This window comes from Sander vitreus, chromosome 16, assembly GCF_031162955.1.
Source record: "Sander vitreus isolate 19-12246 chromosome 16, sanVit1, whole genome shotgun sequence".
NCBI classification, from domain to species: Eukaryota; Metazoa; Chordata; class Actinopteri; order Perciformes; family Percidae; genus Sander; species Sander vitreus.
The window spans coordinates 3020095-3047594 of NC_135870.1; the positions used below are offsets into that span (position 1 = coordinate 3020095).

At 42.5% G+C, this 27500-nt stretch overlaps 1 protein-coding gene across 1 annotated transcript in view; it reads left to right on the top strand.

Moving 5' to 3' along the window:
* grk3 (G protein-coupled receptor kinase 3) overlaps positions 1 to 27500 on the top strand; it is an 89672-nt gene that overhangs the window by 37847 nt on the left and 24325 nt on the right. Inside the window, exons 3-11 of the mRNA XM_078270863.1 lie at positions 15609 to 15682; positions 15897 to 15998; positions 18822 to 18896; positions 21521 to 21582; positions 22078 to 22129; positions 24642 to 24733; positions 24837 to 24936; positions 27019 to 27097; positions 27466 to 27500. The exon at positions 27466 to 27500 is cut by the window's right edge and continues 96 nt beyond it. Of these exons, the coding sequence (XP_078126989.1) occupies positions 15609 to 15682; positions 15897 to 15998; positions 18822 to 18896; positions 21521 to 21582; positions 22078 to 22129; positions 24642 to 24733; positions 24837 to 24936; positions 27019 to 27097; positions 27466 to 27500 (671 nt within the window). The remainder of the gene's footprint in view (positions 1 to 15608; positions 15683 to 15896; positions 15999 to 18821; positions 18897 to 21520; positions 21583 to 22077; positions 22130 to 24641; positions 24734 to 24836; positions 24937 to 27018; positions 27098 to 27465) is intronic.

Consider the following 27500-nt stretch of genomic DNA (forward strand, 5'->3'; position numbering starts at 1 on the left):
AACACTTAAAAAAAGATTAAAGCCAAAACTTGCCAAAGAAGTTCAACTGAAATCAATAGATCTCAGGAAAGTCATTTTGTTGGTCTTGACGCTCCCGTTTGATTTAACGTTCATTTGGCTTAGGTGGTGTGGCCCAACAACGGCTTGTCTTCTAATGGTTCGGATCGAAATGATTTATGTGTTTATTTGCATTCAAAACAGGAAGTGAGATCTGATCACAGGTGGTCACTCATGATGCATGTGGAGACGCATTCTGCTGTGAGGTGTGAACAGGGCCTCTGTCACTGAGCTTCTAGCTTCTGCTTTAAACAAAACCACATTCCTAACTACATGGGTTAGAACCAACAACAACACCTACAATACCGGTTGTGTTGAGACGTTTCGGTGTTTTTTGATATTCTACCAACGTGTGTTTTCAAAAATGTGTCAAATTGTTTGGCTTCTGATCTTCTACAGATTGTAAACGCGTCTCTTCTCTCGGGTATCTTCCCACAGGCCCTGAAAACTGAAGTCATTAAGCCACTCCTAAAAAAAAAAAAAAGAACAATCTAGACACGTCACTAATGAGCAATAGGATATCAAACCTTCCATTTTTAAGTAAAATCATTGAAAAAGTGGTTTTCAACTCAACATTTTCTTGTCACTAAACAACAGTTTTGATGCCTTTCAGTCGGGTTTTCGACCACACCACAGCACTGAGACGGCTCTTGTTAAAGTCTTTAATGACATCCACTTAAACACAGATAGTGGCAAAACTACAGTCTTAGTATTACTTGATCTCAGTGCTGCATTTGATACGGTCGACCATGACATATTACTAGACCGATTGGAAAACTGGGTTGGCCTTTCTGGCTCAGTACTAAACTGGTTTGAATCCTATTTAAACAATAGGGACTACATTGTGTCTATAGGTAATTATGCATCTAAGCATACAAATATGACGTGCGGAGTTCCCCAGGGCTCCGTTCTGGGGCCTCTTCTGTTTAACATCTACATGCTTCCACTGGCTCAGATTATGGAAAACAACAAAATAAGTTACCATAGTTATGCGGATGACACACAAATTTACATAACCTTATCGCCAGGGGACTATAGTCCAATACAACAACTGAATATGTGCATTGAACAAATTAATGACGTGCCAGAACTTTCTTAAATTAAATGGAGAGAAAAAATGAGGCGGTTGTTTTCCCTTTGCATTGCCCTGTTGTGTGCTATACAAATAAAGCTGCCTTGCCTTGCCTAAGGAAGACTTAAGCCTGGTTTATGGTTCTGTGGAGGCTCCAGGCAGAGCTTTCGCAGTAGCCTATGGCTACGGTGTGGGGTCTGGGGTAGGGTCTAGCGAGGGGTCTGGCGTGGGTTCTGGCGTGGGGTCTGGGGTAGGGTCTAGCGTGGGGTCTGGGGTAGGGTCTGGCGTGGGTTCTGGGGTAGGGTCTGGCGTGGGGTCTGTGGTAGGTATCTCCAAGTACCTACATATGTACCCATGTCGTTGATTTAACACAGAAGCATAAATCGGCCTTTAGGTGCATGTATTTGTTTGTGACGTTTTTCAATAAAAACATACACAATTTCACATCATTTTTGACCATTATTCCCATATCTGTGTCTATAAAATTGGAAAAGCTAGAGCAGATAATAAATAAATGACACTTAAAAAGCTTGAAGACAAAACTTGATTAAGAAGTTAGATCAGTTCAGTTTTGATGCTCACATTGATTTGTACATTCGTTAGGTGGTGTCCAAAACAGATGGGTGCTGTGCCTTATTCTTAGAACCAAAAAGTCCTCTATGCAGGAAAAACTCATCAAAATACTGTACATGTTACATATATATAATTTAAACACAACAAAAATCTTTCTACCTCATTTCAGTTTCCAAAATAAATGCATAAGTCAACACCAGAATACAATCAGAATAACATGAACTTTTATGGCTGGCTTTGTAGTTTTGCGTCTCTTTTTCACATCATTTAGGATTGTTATTATCACCGTATCTGTGTCTTAAACGTTGGAAAAGCTAGAGCAGATCATAAATAAATGGCACTCAAAAAGCTTCAAGACAAAACTTAGTTGAAGAAGTCCAACAACAATCATTAGTTCTGAGAAAAGTCTTTTAATTACATTAATTTGGCTTTAAGTGCTACCCAACATGGCTCGGGTGCTGCACCTAAACCTTTATAATGGCGGGGAAAACCCTGCTCGAGTATTTCAGCGTTCTGCTACTTTATACTTGTACTCAGAGGACGTTATTGTACTTTTTACTGCACTGCATTTGTCTGACAGCTTTAGTTACTAGGGTTACTAGGTTCGAAAACTGTGTGGCGTTGGTCAGTGGCGTACATTTGTGTGTCAAAGTCCACCAAAGTTGGACACACTCGGAGTTACTCACCCCTGCAGGCATATTTGCTGACTGAGCAGTTCCATTGCAGTGAATGTATTTCACTCCATGCTGCTGTTTTTCGTGCATTTAGCCATCATGCTGCTGGCACTATACCTAATGTTGCCTTCCAGTGTTGCTGGTATTCATGGCCACCCAGGCTGGTCAACATGGAGTTCAGTTGGGCCGTCGAAACTGTCCAAAAATGACGTTTGAAAATCCCTTCTCAACAAACACAAAGGTTTGGATAGATTTGAATATCTATATCGGTGCATTTTGCTCATACGTAAGAGGGCAAAGCTATACAACGGGACACACAACTACAACGTGTTTCCCACAGATTAGAAAGCAATTTGTGGTGTGGGGGAAAATAATTATTTTTGTAACAATCAAGGATCAATAACTGAGGAGGACACGCTGTTGGATGCTGTCCTCCTCTCCTACTTCAATGCCTAACGAATCTCTCTCTCTCTCTCTCTCTCCCTGACCCTGTCTTTCACTGGTTGAAGCCTGAAAATATTGTACACAAATTAATAACATCACTAATTACACTGGTGGGACTGTTGAGCTCAGTTTCAGACTGATACCTCCGGTTCAGGCTGCTCCTCATCCTCAACACGGGCCTTCTTCAGTCAGTTTTCATCTGGATTGAAGCAGCAAACATTCAGTGTAAGAGTAATGACATAACATTATATATAATGCGTTTATTTGATTCACAGCTGCTACATAGTGTTTTGACCTCGACAACCCGACTACATTTTACCGCAAACTTGCGACTCGTTAACTTTCTAAAGCGGGCGCAATCGCAAGTCGGGTCGGGACTCCAACATTAACACACTGACAACATTGTATTCGCAGTATGAAATATTCTTTATAGGACTTTTTTTAATGTGTGAATGTGTAAAGGTGTTCACGAGACAGATACCAACCCTTTCGTCTTCTCTCCTTTACGGAGACAGACGCTGTGTGCACGGTGGGAGGAGCTGTGTGTGTGTGTGTGTGCGCGCAAAACACAAGTGACAGAGAGACAGAGGAGAGCAGGTAAAGGAAATGCAGCTAAACATGTTTTTAAATGGCGTTTAAAATGTTTTATTTAATAACGAAACGCAATGTGCGGCGGCCGGCGTTGATAGTGTGGTGCACCACCACACATTAGTCTGTGTGGGAAACACTGAACTTGTATAGGTATATATTGTTCAACATAAAAAAGGTATTTTAAAAGATCTACATACCGATACACATACAACATAAACTAATAGAATAATGTCCCATATAACGTAAAACCTAATTTAAAGTGCTCATATTATGCTTTTTGGCTTTTCCCCTTTCCTTTATCGTGTTATATATCTTTTTTGTGCACGTTATAGGTTTACAAAGTGAAAAAGCCCAAAGTCCCCCCCCCCAAAGGGACTTACCATCTCCAACAGAAAACACTGTTCACAAACTGCTCCAAACAGCTCTGTTGTAGTCCAGCCTTTGCTTGTGCATATCCAAGAACCTGTTGATACCCAAGTCTTTCATACTGTTTAAAAGTAGCTGTGTTTATGCTTCTTCTCTTTTGGCCGTGCATCTCTAGCGCAGCCCTGCAAACTGTTGGTTTGTGTACAGCTACCATAGCAACGCACAGATCTGACCGTAAACAGGCAAGAGGCCGTAAACTGTCACAAACTGCAGTAAAAACCCTGATTGAGACGCATTCTGAATCCGCTGTACAGTATACGTGACCAAAGAATGCTTTTAAAACCTGAATAATACCGACATCCCACATGTCTTTTTGGAAAAAGGCCCTATTCAAATATATCCAGACGGAAAATGCTGTTTACGTGACCTGTATCATATTCAGAATAATAGTGGAATGTTGGTGTGCATGTAAACGTACTCGGTGAGGCAGATGTCAGCTTCTTGGCTTTGTTGCCCACTTTTTCCTCCTCTGACCCTGTGTGTGTGTGTGTGTGTGTGTGTGTGTGTGTGTCTAATCTCTCTCTCTCTCTCTCTCTCTCTCTCTCTCTCTCCCCCCCCTCTCCCCCCTCTCTCTCTTTCTCTGTCTCTCTCTTTCTCTGTCTCTCTCCCCCTCTCTCTCTCCCTCTCTCTCTCTCTTCCTCTCCCTCTCTCTCTCTCTCTCTCTCTCTCTCTTCCTCTCCCTCCCTCTCTCTCTCTCTCTCTCTCTCTCTCTCTCTCTGTGCGTGTATGTCTCTCTCTCTCTTTCTGTGTGTGTGTGTCTCTGGTTGTGTGTGTCTCTGTGTGTGTGTGTGAGCTAGTTCATATCATTTAAATCTTTTATAAATATGAAAATATCTGTCATGTGAAAGGTTACACCATCTGTTGGTGTGTCTCCCCATGTGTATTGAATGACAATAATGTTCCCAAAAATGACTTTAGATGCAGCTTGGATGTGTTTAATATTCTGAATGAGGCCTCTGAATGACACTCTCCATATGCTGGCCCTGTCCTGTTTGTCTAAAACTGAGCCAGTTAGGTCTTAACCCACGTGTGTAAATTATGATTATATGATTTATGATCGGTGATGTGTCTCAACATGCAGCACTTGGCTGAGAGCTCGGGGGGGGGGGCATGTCTCGTGGTGTCGATAATTCAACGTTAATTGCACAGCAAGTGCAGCGTGTTCAAATGTCAGGAGCTGTAGTCTTGTTGGGCGTATTCAATGCCGCTGCCTTTGTAAACAGTCAAAGTTTCCGCAGCGTCTGTTTTAAGCCTTGTGTTGTCTTGCCGTCGACCAACGAGCAACTTTTTCTGGGTCGAAATTTAGAATCAAAACCCACATTTCTGATATAGAAAACGTTTTTTGAAAATGGGTCAAATGTGACCCGAGGACAACATGAAGGTAAACTTCTGCACAGTCAGTCATGTGGCTAAGAAGTTTGGTGTAATCCATTCAGCCTGAGACTATTAGTTCTGGGAGACGGGTCAGTCCTAAGCGGGACGTATAAGCACATAAGAAGCTGGGTCCAGACTAGTTTATTGATAGCTAGACAGATTATTTTAAGCGGCTGGAAGAATGAAGGGGTGCGACCTTCAATCCAGGAGTGGGCGTGTGAGACGGCTAGGGTGGCGGCGTTTGAAAAGATGTCATATAAACGGTTTGCCAGATTGGATGTCTACTAGGGATAGACCGATTAGCGGCCCTGGCCGATTATATATTTATAATATATAGTCCGACCAATAATAACTTGTATAAATACAATTTGTCATACGTCTTAAGACCTTAGCTGACGTTAGTAATGAATTGCGGTTAAAGCTGTAGTGCGTAGTTTCTGTCGCCCCAGTAATTGTTTTTTGCCTCCGATTTCAGATCAAACCATTTCTTTTCTACCTCATCGGTTCTGCGCCCTTCTCCGGACACAGCGTTCACCGCATGAGTAACTGCATTCCAGTTTCATTTGCTGCTTTCTATCCGCTGCTGACGCTAATAAATACGATGTCTCGTTTTTCGCTAGCTTCTTGCAGCAGTACCTCCACTTCAGAATTACTAACGTTTTTCTATCTTTCGGAGTCGAGACCTCCACCGTCTTTGCCACGTCTTTTGGACATTTCTCTAAGGGTGCACACGGCCCTGCCATCTCATGCCCTTTTTTATGGGAATTAACGGGGCGTTTACCTATGCTAAATAGGAGCAACAGGCACGAGCTTTCAATTTACGAAGACATTGGGATTCATCCTTCTAAGAACAGACCTGCGAACAATTCTGCTGTTTAAGAACACGTCACGAATCAGACGTAGACTTTTCTCAGGGACTTCCTTAAGAACATATTTAAGAGAAAACTTAGGAAGATGTTGGTGAATGAGGCCCAATCTTCTGAACATACATGAGTCATCTTGAGAAATACACACAGAGAGTTGTGTGGAGCTGATAGTCTTAATTAGCTTTGTAGCAACTCATTTGGCAATGGCTTGAATGTAACGGACGTTCATTAATATCAAAAAGTTAAGCACTACAGCTTTTGACAATTAGACAATGATGTAATAATTGTTACAGGGTTTTAGTGCCAGAGTTGTCTCTGAAACCCACTCCAGTGATTAGTATTTTTTTTAGCGGCTGGCCTTTAGGCCGCTCTTATACTTAGTAATCACCGTCAGACTGCAGATCGAGAGAGCAGCGAGATCAGGAGAATACTTAACATTGTTTACACACACACACACACACACACACACACTCACACTCACACACTCACACTCACACTCTCTCTCTCTCTCTCTCTCTCTCTCTCTCTCTCTCTCTCTCTCTCTCTCTCCACCAGTAAAGGTCAGTGTATGTATAATGCAACACAGTCAATTCGACCCTTCAATAAAAAACCTTTTTGAGTTGAAATTTGAGTCAAAACAAAATGCTTTTTTTTTTTTTTATTCTTTTTTATTTTAATGCTCCTTCACCTCACATATATCTGCTCATTTTGTTACACACTCTTTGTTTTGGCGTTCTAACCTCTGGTGGATTTGTGTGGACTATGGTTAACTGCTCCTCAGATCTCTGCAGGGTAAATCCAGACAGCTAGCTAGACTATCTGTCCAATCTGAGTTAGTAATGCTGTGTGGATTAGCCAGACCTTCCTCTGCAGCGCTGTGGAGGAGGGTCTGGCAATGCGAGACTAATAAACTCGTGACTAGGGCTGGGTATACCGGTACCAATGCCGTGACTTTGATACCAGCTCCTAATTGATTTTTCCCCCCCCCATACTTATACCCATAATAGTATTTAGAGGTTATATCAGAATAGGTTTACATGGTTTAATTTTAAAAAAACACCATATATTTGTTGTACTGCTCATTGCTGCAGCTCTTCTTTTCACCCTGTGTGTTGAGCTCTCTGTTTTAGCTACAGAGTGAGACCTCTCACTTCTGTTCCATCTTTGTTAGGAGTCGCACATGCTCAGTAGCTAGGTAAGGACTACTAGCCAGTCAGAAGCAGAGTATGAGGGCGTGCCCTGACAGTAGCTAGGTAAGGACTACTAGCCAGTCAGAAGCAGAGTATGAGGGCGTGCCCTGACAGTAGCTAGGTAAGGACTACTAGCCAGTCAGAAGCAGAGTATGAGGGCGTGCCCTGACAGTACCTAGGTAAGGACTACTAGCCAGTCAGAAGCAGAGTATGAGGGCGTGTCATGCTAGCAGCTAGGCGAGCATTATAACGTGTGTTACAAAGTGACCACGTTTGTCTCTGAAGTAAAGGCTGGACTACAACAGAGCTGTTTGGAGCAGTTTGTGAACAGTGTTTTCTGTTGGAGATGGTAAGTCCCTTTGGGGGGGACTTTGGGCTTTTTCACTTTGTGAACCTATAACGTGCACAAAAAAAGATATATAACACAATAAAGGAAAGGGGAAAAGCCAAAAAGCATAATATGAGCACTTTAAGTTGAAAACGGAAGTTGTTGCGGTGGTGACAGAAGACCTGATGAACGTGGGCGCTGAAGCATGAAAATGGACTCAAAATAAAAGGGTTTTATTTCTATAAAAAAGAAGAAAACAATGGAGGGGGGGGCGGTATGTGTGTAATGTAATCTGCCAAGTCGACCACGGTGTAACAGGGACTACCACAGCGGGCCTAATAGGTAGATAAAGTCTCTCCGCTGCATAGTTTGTGTTAATGAATGCTTTTACACAACCTGCTGTTGACCCAACATATTTATCTGAGATAAGGACGCGAGCGTGAATGAAGGAACTTCCTAAATGATAAACTCTGGTGGGAACAGAAAACAAAAGCAGTTATGCTGGAACCATCACACGTCAGTGTTTTTCCTCGCTTTGTAGAAGACTTGGGTGCACGTATTTTGTGTATCTTTGTGGGTTTTTGTGTCTCTTTGTAGTTGTGTCGCTTTTTTGGTCATTTGTGTTTCCTTCGAGGTTGTTTTGGGTCTCTGTGGTCATTTGCCGACTCTTTTTCACATCGTTTTGGACTATTATCACCATATCTGTGTCTAAAATGTTGGAAAAAGCTAGAGCAGATAATAAATAAATAAGACTCAAAAAGCTTAAAGGTCCTATGACATGCTGCTTTTTGGATGCTTTTATATAGACCTTAGTGGTCCCCTAGTACTGTATCTGAAGTCTTTTTCATATAGACCTTAGTGGTCCCCTAATACTGTATCTGAAGTCTCTTTTATATAGACCTTAGTGGTCCCCTAATACTGTATCTGAAGTCTCTTTTATATAGACCTTAGTGGTCCCCTAATACTGTATCTGAAGTCTCTTTTATATAGACCTTAGTGGTCCCCTAATACTGTATCTGAAGTCTCTTTTATATAGGCCTTAGTGGTCCCCCTAATACTGTATCTGAAGTCTCTTTTATATAGACCTTAGTGGTCCCCTAATACTGTATCTGAAGTCTCTTTTATATAGACCTTAGTGGTCCCCTAATACTGTATCTGAAGTCTCTTTTATATAGACCTTAGTGGTCCCCTAATACTGTATCTGAAGTCTCTTTTATATAGACCTTAGTGGTCCCCTAATACTGTATCTGAAGTCTCTTTTATATAGACCTTAGTGGTCCCCTAATACTGTATCTGAAGTCTCTTTCATATAGACTTAGTGGTCCCCTAATACTGTATCTGTAATACTGTATCTAGTGGCAAGATGGAGGGTGGGGGTGTGGCCTTGACCAACTGCCACTTTGCTTGTTTCCAAGCCATGATGTCTCTCTCTCTCTCTCATGGGTGGGCCAAATCCTCTGGGCGGGTAAAGCAGAGAAAGGGGCGGTAACCTTTCCCCTTATGATGTCATAAAGGGAAGATTCCAGATCGGCCCATCTGAGCTTTCATTTTCTCAAAGGCAGAGCAGGATACCCAGGGCTCGGTTTACACCTATCACCATTTCTAGCCACTGGGGGACCATAGGCAGGCTGGGGGAACTCACATTAATGTTAAAAAACCTCATGAAGTGACATGTTCATGCCATGGGACATTTAAAGACTTAACTTATAGCTAAAGAAGTCCAACTACAATCATTAGAGCTGAGGGAAGTCTTTCAGTTCCATTCATTCGGTTTAAGTGCAGCATCTAAACCTTATGATGGCTGCATGTTTTATAAACAAAATAATGATTTGATTAATGGGAATAATGGTAAATTGCGTCCTGCAGCACACCCGGCTGCATCGATCCGTCCTTAGTGGACATGCTTAATATGCACTCGCTCCAGTTTATGGAGTACATTTTGTTTTTTTAAGAAATCCAAAACCACGTTTCATAATGAAATAACTGTGATAATGAGCTGAATCTTTTTAAACAATTTATCCAAACACTTCAGAAACTAAATATTGAATGGCTGTGTGGTTTTATTCATTTATTTTATTTATTTTTTTTTTGGGTTGGACTGCAGGGTTTTTGCTGCTTAGAGGGATTTCTCAATTAAATGGACCAGAGTCTGGTAGGACCAGGCTAGTGGACCAGAGTCTAGTAGGACCAGGCTAGTGGACCAGAGTCTGGTAGGACCAGGCTAGTGGACCAGAGTCTGGTAGGACCAGGCTAGTGGACCAGGCTAGTGGACCAGAGTCTGGTAGAACCAGGCTAGTGGACCAGGCTAGTGGACCAGAGTCTGGTAGGACCAGGCTATGGCCGTGTTGGACTCTCCTGGTGATTTTAACGGTGTTATTCAAATATTAATATTTTTTTGTTTTGTTGATTTGGGGTTTCACTTACTCGAGCATCATCGACATTTTTGTTTGACATTGTCAGAAATAACAGGCAAATGCATATAGATTTCTGTCAAACAAGGTAACACGGACTTAGTGCCGTTACTGACCGATCATGCTTACTGCCGTGCGTAGTCTCTAAGTTAAGACTGAAGAAAACTTCTTTATACCCCTTTTGAACGTGCACAACGTTGTTTGAGTCGCTCATATGTTGCTGAGGGATCTCATTTTCATTGAAAAATATGAAAATTGTGATTTTTGCGAGGACGTGTACCACCCAAAGATGTATTCTTTCTTTCTTCCTCCCCCTTTTGAACATGAGCCACATCATTTGAGTCGCTGATGCCTTTTGTTTTTCCTTTTTGTTGCTTATAAGTTGTTTTTTTTTCTTCTTTTCTTTAACATGTTCAATACATTAACTAAATAAATAATAATATAGAAAACACAGAAACCGCTCTGGATCCCCAGCCCGACCTGCTCCACACAGCGCGGCCAGCTGTTGGTCATTTTGTGTGTGTGTGTGTGTGTGTGACTGAGGAACAGGCCGGTCTGGTATTTTTAGACATTTCAGGTGATCTCGCTAATGAGACAAAGCTCAGAAGAACTCGTGTCTGATTTGAGCTTAGTTGTGTGAGTGCCTGGTGTGTGTGTGTGCGTGTGTGAGTGCCCGGTGTGTGTGTGTTTGCGTGTGTGAGTGCCTGGTTTGTTTGTGTGGCTGAGTGCCGTGTGTGTGTACCTGGTCTGTGTGTGTGTGTGAGTGTGTACCTGGTCTGTGTGTGTGTGAGTGAGTGCCTGGTCTGTGTGTTTGCATGTGCGAAGGCCTGGTGTATGTGTGTGTTTGCATGTGTGAGTGCGGTGTGTGTATGTTTGCGTGTGTGAAGGCCTGGTGTTTGTGTGTGTGTGTTTGCGTGTGAGTGCCTGGTTTCCGTGTGTCTGAGTGCCTGGTGTGTGTGTTTGCGTGTGCGAAGGCCTGGTGTGTGTGTGTGTGTGTGTGTGTGTTTGCGTGTGTGAGTGCCTGGTTTCCGTGTGTGTGTGTCTGTCTTCTCTGGAAGAGGCCATTTGTTGAATTAGCTGGGCAGTGTTGAAGTGTTCAGCGATTAAGGTTAATCCCTGAGTCTTGGTGATGTAAGAACTGTCGTTTTCCCCTCTGTCCCTCTCTCTTAATTCCTCTCTCACACGTTTAGTCCTAGCTGTTGAAAACCTGCGTGCGTGCGTGCGCGTGTGTTTGTGAGAAGCGGCAAGTTGTCAGTAGCACCCATTTTGCAAACAAGGATGCCGTGTGCACTCGGCTGTGTACATACACAGGGGAAATGATGCATCACGTCTGCAGGAGAGATAAAGCAGAGGGGGGAAGAAGTGGAGGATGGATGATAGTATGTCGAGGCACCAAAACAAATGGCTTCTGCTGCGAGTGAGCGTGCCTTAAAACTGAATCAGTGAGGACACTAAACTGAAACAAACGCCACTTTTTAGAAGCCAAGAAGCTCATTTTCTGTAGTGTTCTGTGCCTGATTTTCGTAGCCAGACAGACAGTTTATAACAGCTGCAGAAGCCCTTTTTGTTGATCTGCAGAGAGAATCAGGCCTCTAATACGAGACGGTTTCATTTCTATTTCCTCTGTTTAATAAGGTTATTTGATCATATTTCAAATAGAAGAAAGCCTTTTTTTAAATGTGTGACGCCTTTTGGGGCGCGCCAAAACTTTGTCTATGCAGGAAAAACCGTGCGTTCTTAAAGGACAATTCTGGCACAAAACGAACCTAGGGGTTAATGACAGACGTGTACCCACTCGATCGCTCTCCGGGACATGTTTTCATGCTAATCGAATGTGTTTGTAGCTTGAACGAAGCTAGCGCGGACCGCTGATTAGCTTACAACGCTAGTATTCGGGGGAACAGGGAAAGTAAAAACAAATCGCTATTTTATACCACTAAAAAGGCTCAAAATAGCACCACACTTCAACGGTAGCATAATGAGGGTCCCTAAATGTAAACCGAAGCATTGAGAACTTTGTAAGTGTACAGACAGTTTATTAAAAAGAGAGTTTAGAAAGACCATTTATAAACTATCAGACCCGTGATCTGTGTCAAGGATCTTGTTAGCCGTCTATTTTTGCCAATACCTGAAGCTAATCCGGTAAAGCCACAGAGGAGCGCACCGACACGCACACACCGAGCGTCTCAGCAATAGGATTGGGCATCAACAACCGGTTCCAACTTGGTAACAAAATTACGATTCCAATGGATTTTTTTCTTTCTTTCCGTTTGGAAAAATTTGGTTTCGAATCCGATCATCGGTTCCAAATTTAACATGCATAAGTTATGGGTTTCCGTAGCGCCCGCCCTACTTCCAGGCACTTATTGTGTTGCAGCCAGAATTGTGCTAGCAGTGACGGACTGGGATCAAAAAAACGGCCCTGGCATTTGCAACACACCAGCCCTTTTTTGTCAATAACCTAGCTTGGAAATTAGTAACTCTGCTTTCCGAGTGTATCTTTCCACGCACTTTGCCGCAGTACAATCTTGAATATTTGTGGCTGCATGCATAAAATAATCAGAATTAACCAAAGACAAATTATCAGTAGTGGCCCATGGGGGTGGGGGGCCCAGCCCAGTCCAGCCCAGCCACGACCCATCTTCAATGCTCTTACTGAGGGAAGGAGGTTGTTGGCCAAGATCTCGCGATACATGGCCCCATCCATCATCCCCTCAATACGGTGCAGTCGTCCTGTCCCCTTGCAGAAAAGCATCCCCAAAGAATGATGTTTCCACCTCCATGCTTCACGGTTGGGATGGTGTTCTTGGGGTTGTACTCATCCTTCTTCTTCCTCCAAACACGGCGAGTGGAGTTTAGATCAAAAAGCTCTATTTTTGTCTCATCAGACCACATGACCTTCTCCCATTCCTCCTCTGGATCATCCAGATGGTCATTGGCAAACTTCAGACGGGCCTGGACATGCGCTGGTTTGAGCAGGGGGACCTTGCGTGCGCTGCAGGATTTTAATCCATGACAGTGTAGTGTGTTACTAATGGTTTTCTTTGAGACTGTGGTCCCAGCTCTCTTCAGGTCATTGACCAGGTCCTGCTGTGTAGTTCTGGGCTGATCCCTCACGATCATTGATGCCCCACGAGGTGAGATCTTGCATGGAGCCCCAGACCGAGGGAGATTGACCGTCATCTTGAACTTCTTCCATTTTCTAATAATTGCGCCAACAGTTGTTGCCTTCTCACCCAGCTGCTTGCCTATTGTCCTGTAGCCCATCCCAGCCTTGTGCAGGTCTACAATTTTATCCCTGATGTCCTTACACAGCTCTCTGGTCTTGGCCATTGTGGAGAGGTTGGAGTCTGTTTGAGTGTGTGGACAGGTGTCTTTTATACAGGTAACGAGTTCAAACAGGTGCAGTTAATACAGGTAATGAGTGGAGAACAGGAGGGCTTCTTAAAGAAAAACTAACAGGTCTGTTAGAGCCGGAATTCTTACTGGTTGGTAGGTGAGGAAATACTTATGTCATGCAATAAAATGCTAATTAATTATTTAAAAATCATACAATGTGATTTTCTGGATTTTCGTTTTAGATTCCGTCTCTCTCAGTTGAAGAGTACCTATGATAAAAATTACAGACCTCTACATGCTTTGTAAGTAGGAAAACCTGTAAAATCGGCAGTGTATCAAATACTTGTTCTCCCCACTGTGTGTGTGTGTGTGTGTGTGTGTGTGTGTGTATATATATATTTCAATGAAACTGAGTATAATGGTACAAAAATGATCATTCCCTCCAATATCGTGAATCATATCGCAATCGCAATATCAGTCAAAAATAATCACAATTAGATATTTTCCTCATATCGTGCAGCCCTAATCCCTACGTAGCGACACCCAGCATGTACAGTACATGCTGCGGCTCAGCTCGTCACTCCTGTCCGTCCTCCTGTCTCGAGTCGTCCCCGTCTTCTTAATGTCTCTGTTGTGACCTCGGTCACGCTGTCGGAGACGTCACAAAGTCATCAGAGGAAGCTCTGCAACTCGCCGGCCCGGCCTCCCGGCGGGCAGCAGCAGGCTACTGTACATCTCATCTCTGTGTCTCCACACACCATTGTACACACACAGCCCGTAGCCACGGAGGCAATTACCATGGCAACAGTGCTTCTCATCTCTGCAAGCAACGTGGATGCGTTTTTGTCGCCCCCCCACCCTTCTTCTCCTCCTCCTTCTAGTCTTCTTCGTCCTCACATAATGTAGATTTGACTGCACGTTGTGCGTTTTTCCTACCCGTTGTCGGTGCGTTTGAGAGTGTGTTATTTTCAGCCAGTAATGCCGGGTGCCATCTACTGTAATTATGGTGGGTGTGTGTGTGGGTGTGGGTGTGTAACAAGACAACCTCCATCTAATATCAAAGCTAATACTGTCAAAGCTGCCCTTATGGTCCCATTCATGTGGTTTCACAGGTGTTTCCTTCAGTAAGTCTCTGCTGGACACTTTGGGTTGTAATGATACAGTGTGTGTATATATATATATATATATATATATATATATTTTTTTTGCAAGTCACAGTTTCTTTTTTTTTTATTGAATTTTTCACAGGCTTGGTACATGGCACACATTTTTTGTTTCAGGATACACACGTCATGGAAGCAGACTTCATCTTTTTAGTCCAACACAAACCGATAAATAGTATAAAATACAGAAGTATTACAGTGTCACACTGAAGAGAGAGAAAACGTATACATATAGACATATACACACACACACACACAGTACATACACACTGTACACACACATACATACATACTGTACATACGTAGACACACTGTATACACACACACATACGTACATACATAGGTACATATGTATACATATTAACACATACATATATTTTTCATCACTTTTGATACCAAAGACCAAACGCCCGTATCACCACACTCAACCCATCAAACCAACGGGTGACGTCACAGCTGCTACCTCAATATATGTTTCTGCAGTCTGTGATATTAACCAAGTTTTATGGCAATCCATCTGATCGCTGAGATATGGCAGTCAGGACCAACGTGTTGCACCAACAGATCAGTTATCATATATAATATAGTTTTTTTTTGTCGCTTTTTTTTAGACCTTTTTTATTTTTTCGACGCTTTTCTTTTCTTAATTTTTTTTGACATTTTGTTAGCGATATTTTGTCGCCTTTTTTGAGTTTTTTTCCCCCCCGACATTTGTTACTTTTTATTTTGAAGATTATTTTTTGGGCATTTTAGGCCTTTATTTCTATACGACAGCTTAGACTTGAAAGGGTAGAGAGAGAGGGGGGGGAATGACAGGTCGGAGTCCAACCCACGGCCGCTGCGTCGAGGAGTAAACCTCTATATATGGGCGCTCCCTCTACCAGGTGAGCTGACCGGGTGCCCAACATTTGTTACTTTTTGAACATATTAGGTTTTTCCTGCTCTTTTTATGCTTCTTTCAACGTTTTTGTCACCTTTTGTATCGAGTTTTTTTCCGTCAAATTTTGACAGTGTTGAACCCAAAGTTTCCGCCCTTGCGTGTCTGTAAACCAGTCCGTAGCGTTTCTCATCGCTGTGTCTCTTTGCTCTGCGTCCTCCAGGCTTCCTGCTGTTCAAGGACTTCTGTTTGAATGAGATCGACGAGGCCGTGCCGCAGCTCAAGTTCTACGAAGAAGTAAGTCTAAAGCTAAAGGTCCCGTGCGTGTGTGTGTGTGTGTGTGTGTGTGTGCGCGTGTGTGTGCGCGGGATTAGACGGCATCATGGGACGGGTGACAGCTTTGGGGCCGGTAATCCTGCTCCTCCAGATCCCGCCCCCTCCCAGGAAGTGCTCTGTGTTGTCGTGTCGTGGCGTTTGTGATGACCTCGCGTGTCTCCTTTTTATTTTTCAGATTAAGGACTACGAGAAGCTGGACTCGGAGGAGGAGCGGTTAATCCGCAGCCGGCAGATTTACGACGGCTACATCATGAAGGAGCTGCTGTCCTGTTCACATGTGAGGGCACCGCCGATCATTTTCATTATCGGTTAATCTAGCAACTCTTTTCCTGGACGAATAGATGAGTTGTTTGGTCTCTCAAATGTCAGAAAATGGTGAAACATGTCGATCAGTGTTCCCCAAAAAGCCCAAGATGACGTCCTCAAATGTCTTGTTTTGTCCCCAATTCAAAGATATTCAGTTTCCTGTCACAGAGGAGAGAAGAGACTAGAACAAATTCGGTAACACTTTACTTGTATACTATGTATCTACTGTCATGACCCAGTTATAACACATGAACTCTAACCATAACTTGTCATGACAAAAACTGAATGACACTTACTAAAAGAAGCCCTATGTCATAAATGTTTATGACTTGTTTATAATCACAGTTATGACAGTGTCATGTCACTCTTATGTAGTTACCTTCAAGTAAAGTGTAACCACATTTAACAAGCTGACATCACGCAAGTTGGACTGAAAATGACTGAAATGAAAATGACTCAAACTGATTAGTCGGTTATGAAAATAGTCGGGGATTCATGTATAGGGCTGGATCCGAATATTTGAATTTTCGTTCGATGGGTAGGTATTCCATTCTCAATTTTGAGATTCGGATATTCGTTTTTTTTTAGTTTTAGTTTTTTTTGGAGAGAAAAAAACGTGCATGCAGGCCAAGACTGGAGAATAGTTGGACAACGTTCCACTTCCGGGATTGCTCCGGTGCCGCAGGAAATTACGCCGGATGCATGTCTGTATCCGGGTGTATCCGGCCGGGTGTCCGTCCCCTTCCTCTGTCTCTGTGTTGGCGTTCTAACCTCCGGTGGATTTGTGAGGACTATGGTTAACTGCTCCTCAGATCTCTGCAGGGTAAATCCAGACAGCTAGCTAGACTATCTGTCCAATCTGAGTTTTCTGTTGCACGACTAAAACTTTTAAACGTACACATGTTCCACCAACCTTCCTGAGACTATTTAGCAGAGGCACCGTGGCTCCGTCCGGAGCTTAGCACCGCCCAAGACGATTGTGATTGGTTTAAAGAAATGCCGATAAACCAGAGCATTTTTTTTCTCCCATCCCAGAATGCTTTGTGGATTAGCCAGACCTTCCTCAGCAGCACTGTGGAGGAAGGTCTAGCAAAGCGAGACTAGTCTTGGGTCAGCACTGCTGGAACTTCAGCTGAACGTGCTCCGGACTGACAGATCCCAGTCTAACTGAGCAGACTGCAGGGGGAACAGCTCAATATTTAGAGCTTCACTAACGATCCAGGGTCACTGACGCTTTTCCAACATTATTCTCCCATCATGCAACACTGTGGGGGGCATCCACCTAACGGAGTTTGAATCATTTCATTGTATTCATTCATTTGTGTCTATTTCAAAAGTAAATAATACATTTGGTGTCTGAATTACTCTGACTTCAGCTCTTTTTAAATGGTTATTATTGAAGGAAAAAGAGAAACCTCAACACATACAACAACAATCAACAGCTGATTCCTAACTTTTCATCGGTAGTGTATGGGTTTATTTTTCACAGTTTTTCTGTTCTGGTCGACACGGTTACTCAGATTTTTCTCCAGAAAAAAAGTCAACGGACACTACGGACTGAGACATGAATCAGTGGACACTCTGATAAAATAACTACACATATGATTGACTAACGCCAAAAAGTGGATTGAGTGTGGGCAATCCTTCCACTTCCTGTCTCAGACCCACAACACACACACAAACCCACACGTGCACACACATGCACACCAACACACACGCACGCACACACACACACACAAACCCACACACGGACACACGGACACACACGCACACGAACCCACACACGCGCACACACACACGCACACGAACCCACACACAGAAACCCACACACAGAAACCCACACATGCGCGCACACACACACACACACACACACACACACACACACACAAACATGTCTTCTTTATGGTACCAGCGCTGAAAGAAGTATTCAGATCCTTTACTTTAATAAAAGTACTAATACCACACTGTAAAAATACTTTTACAAGTTAAAGTCCTGCATTGAAAATGTAACTGAAGTAAAAGTGTGTAAGTATCTTCAGGAACATGTAGTTTTTAAGTATTAAAAGTAAAGAAGAATCCTCCCACTGTAGAAAGAGTAGAGGATCAACCAGCTGTGTGTTTAACGGTCTGATCATCTCAGTAATCTTAATGTGTAAAGTAACTAGTAACTAAAGCTGGAACAGATGAATGTAGTGGAGTAACTAAAGTAACTAGTAACTAAAGTAACTAGTAACTAAAGCTGTAACAGATGAATGTAGTGGAGTAAAAAGTCCAACATTTCTCTCTGAAATGTAGCTGAGTAGAAGTAGAAAGTGGCATGAAAAGAAAAGACTCAAGTAAAGTACAAGTACCTCAACATTTGGACTGAGTACAGTATCTAGCAAGGGCGTAACTTTGAGTTCAACATTGGGGGGGTTGAGAGCTTCATTTAGCCTTTCTAGGGAGGCCCCTATGTCTACATGTCTGCATGTGTTGAAAAAAGAGCAACAAAAACATTGACAATGCGACTAAAAAATCAACAAAAACCGTCTAAAGGAACACAAACTTTGCAAAAAGCCCACTTTTGATTATAGAAAGTGGCATGAAAAGAAAAGACTCAAGTAAAGTACAAGTACCTCAACATTTGTACTCAAGTACAGTACTTAGTTGCATCCCACCACTGCATGGTAGCGTCCAGGTGATGTTCCAGTAGGTGGACGGGACGCACAGCCTCGCACACAGAAAACGGAAGTGAGAAGAATGATTCTTTCGTGTGAACCTAACGTGACCGTCTGTTTCCTCGTCTCTGTCTCAGCCCTTCTCTAAGACGGCGGTGGACCACGTGCAGAGTCACTTAGCGAAGAAACAGGTTCCCCCGACTCTCTTCCAGGTAAAAGCACAACACGCCCACACACGTCCCAGTCATTTCACACACAAGAAACACCCACAAATATGATTGTTTTTTTTACACCTGTGCTTTTCCTGCTGTGACATATCAAAATACTTTTGTTTTTCCCAAAATGAGAGAGTAATTAGTGACATGAAACGGTGAAAGAATAACATCCAAAATGGTGACATGACACAGACTGATCTGCCCCCCCCGTCAGTGACGGCTGACACTGACTAATGACAATAGTGTAAAATATTATTTTTGTACTTCACACCCTCGACACATCTGTAGGTGTGTATACACACAGACACACAACAAACAGACACACACACATGCACACACAGATGCCCGCACACACAGACACACACACAAACGCACATGCACAGACACACACCACACACGCACACACAGACACACGCATGCGCACACAGGCACACGCACACATAGACACACACTTGCTCACTCACTCACTCACTCGCACTCACACACGCACAGGCACACAGACACACACATACAGACGCACACACAGGCACACAGACGCACATGCACAGGCACACACCACACACACAGACACACACACACACACACACACACACACACACACACACACACAGAGTAATTAATCAGAAATCAGAGCAGCACATCACAATGTTGTTACCTTTTGTATTTGTAGAAGTTGGGATTGGTTGCTGGGCTAAAACTAGCTTTGTTTTTGTGATGCTGTGTTAGTATGGAATATATTCTGTCAACAGTTTATGAAAGTTTTACATTTCCCTATTTACGAAATGTTTCTAAAAGTGTTTGTATCTTTTCACATCGTCACCCAGCCCTAATTTTAAATACGCATTCATGTTTTCCCAATTCTGTCAACAGTTTTTATTTTATTATAGTTTATTTTTAAACTCCCAGATTCATGCTGCTGGTGATTATACATGAAGTGAGGAGCGTCAGTTTGCCAACAGGCCACCCAGGAAAACAACATTTCAAAAAAACAGAGGCTTGTATTCTCTCAGCTCAGTAAATCTAATCAAGTATTTCCTCTTCCAGACTACAACACGGCTTCTATTCTGGATCTAAAAGCCCCCCCCAGTGACTAAAAACTTTCCCTTCAAAGGTCTTGCCTCAACCTGTCAGTATTTCCTGCGTACTTTGTGAAGCCCTCAGTGTCGCCGTAACGTTTCAATGTTTCTTTGGAAACAAAGAGGAGTCTTTTTGGAGCTCACTGGTCAGAACGCAGACGCACGGAGGCTCACTGGGAGTTTGAACTTCCAACAGTAGACAAAAAGGAAGGCGGCAGACACTTTACAGTGTTCCCTTTAGGACACAGACACACACACACACACACTTACTGACTCACTCACTTACCGTTTTAATGTTTCCAGATGTTTGATATCAGGTGAGTCAGCAGCAGCGTCTCTTTGTTCTCTGTGTGCAGCTGTTTGATTATTTGTCTGTCTTTTTAAAGATTTCTTTATTTTAATCTTGTTGTTTCAGCCGATTTCGTTCACGACCGATGAAGTCATTTGTTTCTTTCTTTTTTTTAAGACGCCGTTAACACATCTGAAAGCACAAACGAATATATTTATTCACCTTTTAATTCACACACAATGAGGCGTATTTTCAGCTGTGATTGAACTGTATTTTTTTTTTTGAGGAGCTATAGGGCTTAACATCTACAACTGGTCTACAAAATCTCACAGGGAAACCAAAATCCAAAGTATAGAATGAAATGTCACACGGACTCACGTACCGTTTTAATGTTTCCAGATGTTTGATATCAGGACGATGAGCTGACAGAACTGACAAGTTGAACGTTGTCCAATCAGAACGGACCCACCGCGGTGGAGCTGTTGGTTTAATAGTCGACTCGGACGGAAGAAAACGTTTTGACAATAAACTCCATCAACGCAACAGTATGTGGAGTTAAACTGGACGGGCCCAATAACCTCTGACTAGTTCTACTTGTTAAATAGCAGTGTGAGCGGCAGCCAACGGGGGGGGTGCATTATGTTGACAGGCTCATTTAAAGGCGACCGCGACTACATTGTGCGTCTGCCCTGTTTCTGATACCGTGGCGGCAGAAATGTTGCCGTGGCGGGCCGCCACTGCAAAATCAACACAGAGGAAACACTGCTTTAACAAGCCCCCACGCCCACTTCACTCTGGGGGGTCTTCAAAAGTCTTAGTTTTAACGGCTTGAAAAGGTCTTAAATAATGTCATCTTAACTTCTTTTGTCCATGTAACGCTCCCTCTAATGCTCTTTGAAATGTATTTCATTATTCCGTGAGGTTGTACGTAGTTCTTTCTTTGGCTCGTCCAAATATAATTTGCTGTATATGTACAGATCATTATTACTCCGTGTCGCTTGTATTCAATTTGTATATTGTATATAAATATTCAAGACTTTTACAAAAAGTCAGAAAAAGCGGGAAAAAAAACTTTGACGGCGGATACTTTGCCAAAGTAAGTTTTGGCAGACATCGTTTGGACGCACCGGTGTGGTTTTCGTCCTCAGCGTTAAACTACTGTCCATCCAGTATATTTATCAAGCACAATAGTTACTGACAGAAACCGTGTGTGTGTGTGTGTGTGTGTGTGTGTGTGCGTGCGTGTGTCCCCGCAGCCATACATAGTGGAGATCTGCGACAGCTTGAGGGGGACGATCTTCCAGAAGTTCATTGAGAGGTGAGACTGCGGAGGAACGGTTGGAAGGGTTTCCTCGTTTGTTACAGGACTAACACCAGCGCCGCGCAACATATCTTCATTTGTATCGCCATCGCGATATCAACTGTCACAATAAACACATCGCAAAGAGCTGCGACGCATCGCAGGAGACACCCAGAGAGTTCTCTGTGTTAGTTGAAAGAGTATCAGTAGAAAATGTAACATTCTTGTTATAGTGCTGCCTTTTATATTTAATTCAATGCTCAATTTGTTGAATAAAAGAGTTGGAAATGATTTCCTTTCATTAGTTTTAAATGCAACCAGCAGTGTGTTGTATTTTAGCAGAATACTGAAAGCAGCAGAAACTGAGCACACTTTAATATCTGTTTATTTATCGGATATGTAATACCTTTATCGCCATATTCAACAACGTTATCGCATATTTTCCTCATATCCTGCAGCCCTACTTCACACAGTAAATTCACATTTTGCCTTCTGTTTTTGTCTTTCCTTCAGTGACAAATTTACCCGTTTTTGCCAGTGGAAGAACGTGGAGCTCAACATCCACGTGAGTACGAGCTCTAAACTAGAGATGGTCTCATACCATTTTTTTCTTCCCGATACCGATTCTGATACCTGAACTTGTGTATCGGCCGATACCAGTGTGTCATATATTTTATTATGTTTTAACAACTGTATACTACTATCCCTGTATAGATGATATGATGTATAACAGCTGTATACTACTATCTCTGTATGGATGATATGATGTATAACAGCTGTATACTACTATCCCTGTATAGATGATATGATGTATAACAGCTGTATACTACTATCTCTGTATGGATGATATGATGTATAACAGCTGTATACTACTATCCCTGTATAGATGATATGATGTATAACAGCTGTATACTACTATCCCTGTATGGAGGATATGATGTATAACAGCTGTATACTACTATCCCTGTATGGATGATATGATGTATAACAGCTGTATACTACTATCCCTGTATGGAGGATATGATGTATAACAGCTGTATACTACTATCCCTGTATGGATGATATGATGTATAACAGCTGTATACTACTATCCCTGTATGGATGATATGATGTATAACAGCTGTATACTACTATCCCTGTATGGATGTGATATTATTTCTATCTTTGTTGTCAGTCTGGCTCAGGTTAAACTCTTTGTGAAACATGAACGCCCCAGAACGTTCTTTTATTCTCCAGTTTGACAGTCAGTTATAACGGAAAAAGAACATAAATAAACTACTTTAATGTAGATTTCCTTTAGGGCTTTATTACGTGGTATCAGATTGGTGCATGAACTCCAGTACTTCCCGATACCGATACCAGCGTTTTAGGCAGTATCTCGGTATCGGAACATCTCTACTCTAAACATTTGATTTTTAACCCTTCCCGTGTAAAAAAAAATAAAATAAAAAAAATGAAGCCTTTATTTTAGACCCCTTTTTTTTAACGTTCTTGCCGCTTTTTTTCAAGGTTTACGTTTCATTTGTTTTGCGGGAGTTTTTCCTTTTTCCTTCACCACTAACACCAACTTATTAGTGTTACACCTATTTTTTTGGACTTCATGACCAATAAACCTCATTTATATGAAATTATACCTATTTTTTGAGTGCTGAAATTATGAATCATTTTGACTAATAGTTCAAATCAGAGTAACGCATGTTGAGAGAATGTCAGACTGGTATATGACCACGTTTAGTCAGGATACTGTTGTGAAAACTTTTTTTCTCCCAAATGCAATAACTAAATAAAATGAAAATGAAAGCATCAGAGCAATCATCAGAGGCCTCACGATACAATATCATCACGATACTTATGGCACAATGCGATATTATTGCGATTTTAAACACAGCGCGATATTCTGCGATACATTGCAACGGATTACCTTCTTTCCAACTTCAGAGTTTTCCCAATTTCAAATGATGTCCCCAAAGGAAAACGTTGTCAACATCTTGTTTTATCTAAAAAGATACATTTCTCCGTTTCTTCATCTCACTTTAATGTTATTGCTGCAAAATGGGATAGTCAAGCAGACAAACTGACCAACACGTATATAATAATAGATCGATACTTGGCGTCTGTGTATCGATGCAGTATTGCCACGGAAAATATCGCGAAACTATGCTGTATCGATCCCCCCCCCCCCCCACCGTCCACACAAGACTTTTAGCTCCGTCCATATTTACACATTTGATTAGTGATAGACCGATTATCGGCCCGTTTTTTTGGCAGTTTGCAGATGATCTGTATCAGCGTTTTATTTGTCTGATAACCAATAAAAAGTGTTCGGGGGGTTTGGTAAACTGACTGGATGCTCTCGTTGTTCCACTTCCTGCCCGGCTGTCTGAACGGCCCACGGCGCGCCTGGCGATCTTTAGCGGAGCGGAGAGCCTTGTGTTGTCTTCCCGTCGACCACGCAGCTTGGTGTTTTTTCTGGGTCCAACATTTTCGATGAAAACCTTTTTTTCAACCTTTTGTTGTCCTTTTTCGTCACTTTTCCCGATGTTTGTGTCGATTGATTTCTTTATTTATTTTTCTCCTTCAGGTTTTTGGTCACTATTTGACGTTTTTGTCGATTTCTTTTCAGCAATATTTTAAAAATGATTTTGTCGATTTGTTTTCCCCAGGTCTTTCGTCACTATTTCCGACGCTTTTGTCGAATTTCTTTGAATTTTTTTCATTCATTTCTTTTTTTAATCAACGATTTCTAAAACTGTTTTTGTTGATCCCTGCAATTCTGATATAGAAACTTACTTTAAACTAGGAGGGTTAAACCGAAGCGTAGCAGTAGTACATGTAGCTCGTATGTCCACTGTATGTTAGAAAGGACGGAGGCTAGTTCTGCTCCTGGAGCTACAACTCTTGTGTGGACGGAGATCGTTTTTTTTTCTCAAAACGCCGCTTAAAAAACCAAAACGTACATCTCTGTGTAGATGTAGCTTTTGTGTGAACAAGTCGGTGGGTGTGAAGCCCTCCTTAAAAGATTGTTTCCCCTCCTGTCCTGCCTCTGTTAAAGTCCCTCTGCTCGTTTCTTTTCTCAGCTGACCATGAACGACTTCAGCGTGCATCGGATCATCGGCAGGGGCGGCTTCGGAGAGGTGTACGGCTGCAGGAAGGCCGACACGGGCAAGATGTAAGGGGGGGGGGGGGAAGAGATTAAAAGCTTTCGAGAGGACACGACCCCAGCTGCGACTGCCGTGGCGTAATCTGTGCCGTTTTGTTTCTCTGAATGTCAGGTATGCCATGAAGTGCTTGGACAAGAAGAGGATCAAGATGAAGCAGGGCGAGACTCTAGCGCTCAATGAGAGAATCATGCTGTCGCTAGTCAGCACGGGGGTGAGTAACATGCAGCAGCACGCACGGTTCTGGCAGAGTGGAGATTTAAGCATCACTTCATTTGAAAAAAAATAAATAAAGGTCGCATCACACAAACTAGTTCAGAATCGGCTTTATTGGCAAGGAATTTGACTCCAATTAATCTTTGCTCTCAAAGTACAACACTCACTTAACATATAAAGAATAAAACCATAAAGGACAGTAAGAAATATAATACAAAATTGAAGTGCTCATATTCTGCTCATTTTCAGGTTCATAATTGTATTTAGAGGTTATATCAGAATAGGTTTACATGGTTTAATTTTTGTTGTACTGCACATTGCTGCAGCTCCTCTTTTCACCCTGTGTTCAGGTCTCTGTTTTAGCTACAGAGTGAGACCTCTCACTTCTGTTCCATCTTTGTTGTCAGTCGCACATGCTCAGTAGCTAGGTAAGGATCACATCAGCTAGCTAGCTGTTTCTCCAACTTCAGTCAGTACAAGGCAGGATTAGCCGGGAGACTTCTTCTAAACGACTTCCAACTTTGCGTGGAATACCTGCAGAACAGGGACATGGAAGTAGTTCTTTTGTAGATTATGGTGAACTCGTGTGTGTTGTAGCAGTGTTTTGCCATTCAGAACGAGCTAGCATGCTAACGGTTAGCCACCTCGTCCGGCTAGTGACGTAGAAAGCCGTGCAGATGTTGACCAGCTCACCCGGAGACTGAAGGCAGGACACGTTCAGAAACCGTATCTCACTCAAAACAGCATGGATGTTTTTTTCTCCAAGTTTGTATGCGTGTGGAAGCACCAGAGACAAAAAATAACTCCCCAAATCCCCGAAAAAGTGATTTTTTTCATAATATGGGCGCTTTAAGTATACAGTATAACAATACAATAGAAACCCTAACCATAAGTTTACAAGAAATATACAATAACAATTGAAGAAGAGAGGGAAGGAATAGTGCAGTATGAGAATAGTCTGAGATTTGAGATATAAATATAAATATAGTGCAAGGCAGTTCAGTGCAATGGTCATATAGTAATAACAGTATTGTAATTGTAAGATTAAAATGTATATGAGGTAGATGAGCAGAACAGTGTTGCTTGACTTTGTTCAGTGTAAGGGGTGGGGGCTATTTCATACATGGAGATTAGTTGTTAATAAACATTTACACCCAGGACTTGTCGGGTAATATATGACCTGTTTATCTTAAATTAGGAACCACTACACCCACTGATGTCAGACTAAATGACCAAACATGGCCTGTTGGGTTAGCACGATCAGATATATCCCGCCCCTCATACATTTTATGAACTCTGAAATGATTTCTCCGTGTACACAGATATAAGAGCTACAGTTAGAGAGGACTGACTGGGTGACTTGTGTTGTTAAATGTGGCAAAATCTTGTGAACTTAGCTGCTGGCGTAAATAAACCGTCCTCTCCGCTGGAGCTGGTAACACATGGCTACTTAATATGCACGCGTATGACGTCATCGGTCTTTGCGATCTTCATTCTTCCTAAACTTCACTCAGTTTTAGATTAGATTAAGGTTCAACTGTATTGTCATTGTGCAGACTACAAGTACAAAGACAACGAAATGCAGCTTGCGTCCAACCAGAAGTGCAAAAAGAGCAGAAAAGTGCAACGCGATATACAAAGTATAGACGGGTACAGACAGGACAAGAAATGCAGTGCAGTGTAGACAGTAGGATACAGTTGGTTTACAGAAGGTGGTTTCGAGTAATGTATGTATATACACAATGTATGCGGTGTATTAGAAGTTACCTTATAAGAGCAGAATAAGTAGGGCTATGTAATATGAACAATGTATGAACAACATGTACAGATATGTGCAATGTAGTAGCAGTAACATTATATAACAGAATATATACCATATAGACTTTTATGTGCAGTGTGGTAATAGTACCATTGTCGTGCAGAAACACTAGGGCTTCACTTTACTTCACTTTAGGGCTTCACCAGATCATTTATGTGTGTATTTAAACAGATATTCTGATTTAGCCTCAAAGTGTCGGAGCACGGACACCGTTCTGTTTCCACAGCACTGAACTCCTCTTCACTCTCTCCCTCTCTGCAGGACTGCCCGTTCATCGTGTGCATGACGTACGCCTTCCACACCCCCGACAAGCTCTGCTTCATCCTGGATCTCATGAACGGTAGGACGCCGCAGATTAAAGTCCCAGTCAGTCCGCCCGAGACACGAATATAGTATTACTCAGTCAGTCAGGCCAATTCCCCTTTTTGAAAGGCAGCACGGTCCTGATTGTTCCGTGCGAGGCTGTAGCTTCAGTTTGTGTGCTATAAATGTACAACTCGTCGATACACGTGAAGACAGAGAGTTTGGGTGCAGGGAAGAGTCGTAGAAGGCCTCCCATCCATTCTCATTTTCTCCCCCGAGAGGATTACTATTCATGGATATTGATTGAGGCATGATGTTTTAATGAGGCTATACTGACGCACTCTGTTGTGTCTGTGTGTGTCTGTGTCTGTGTGTCTGTGTCTGTGTGTGTGGGTGTGTTTTCAGGGGGCGACCTGCACTACCACCTGTCTCAGCACGGT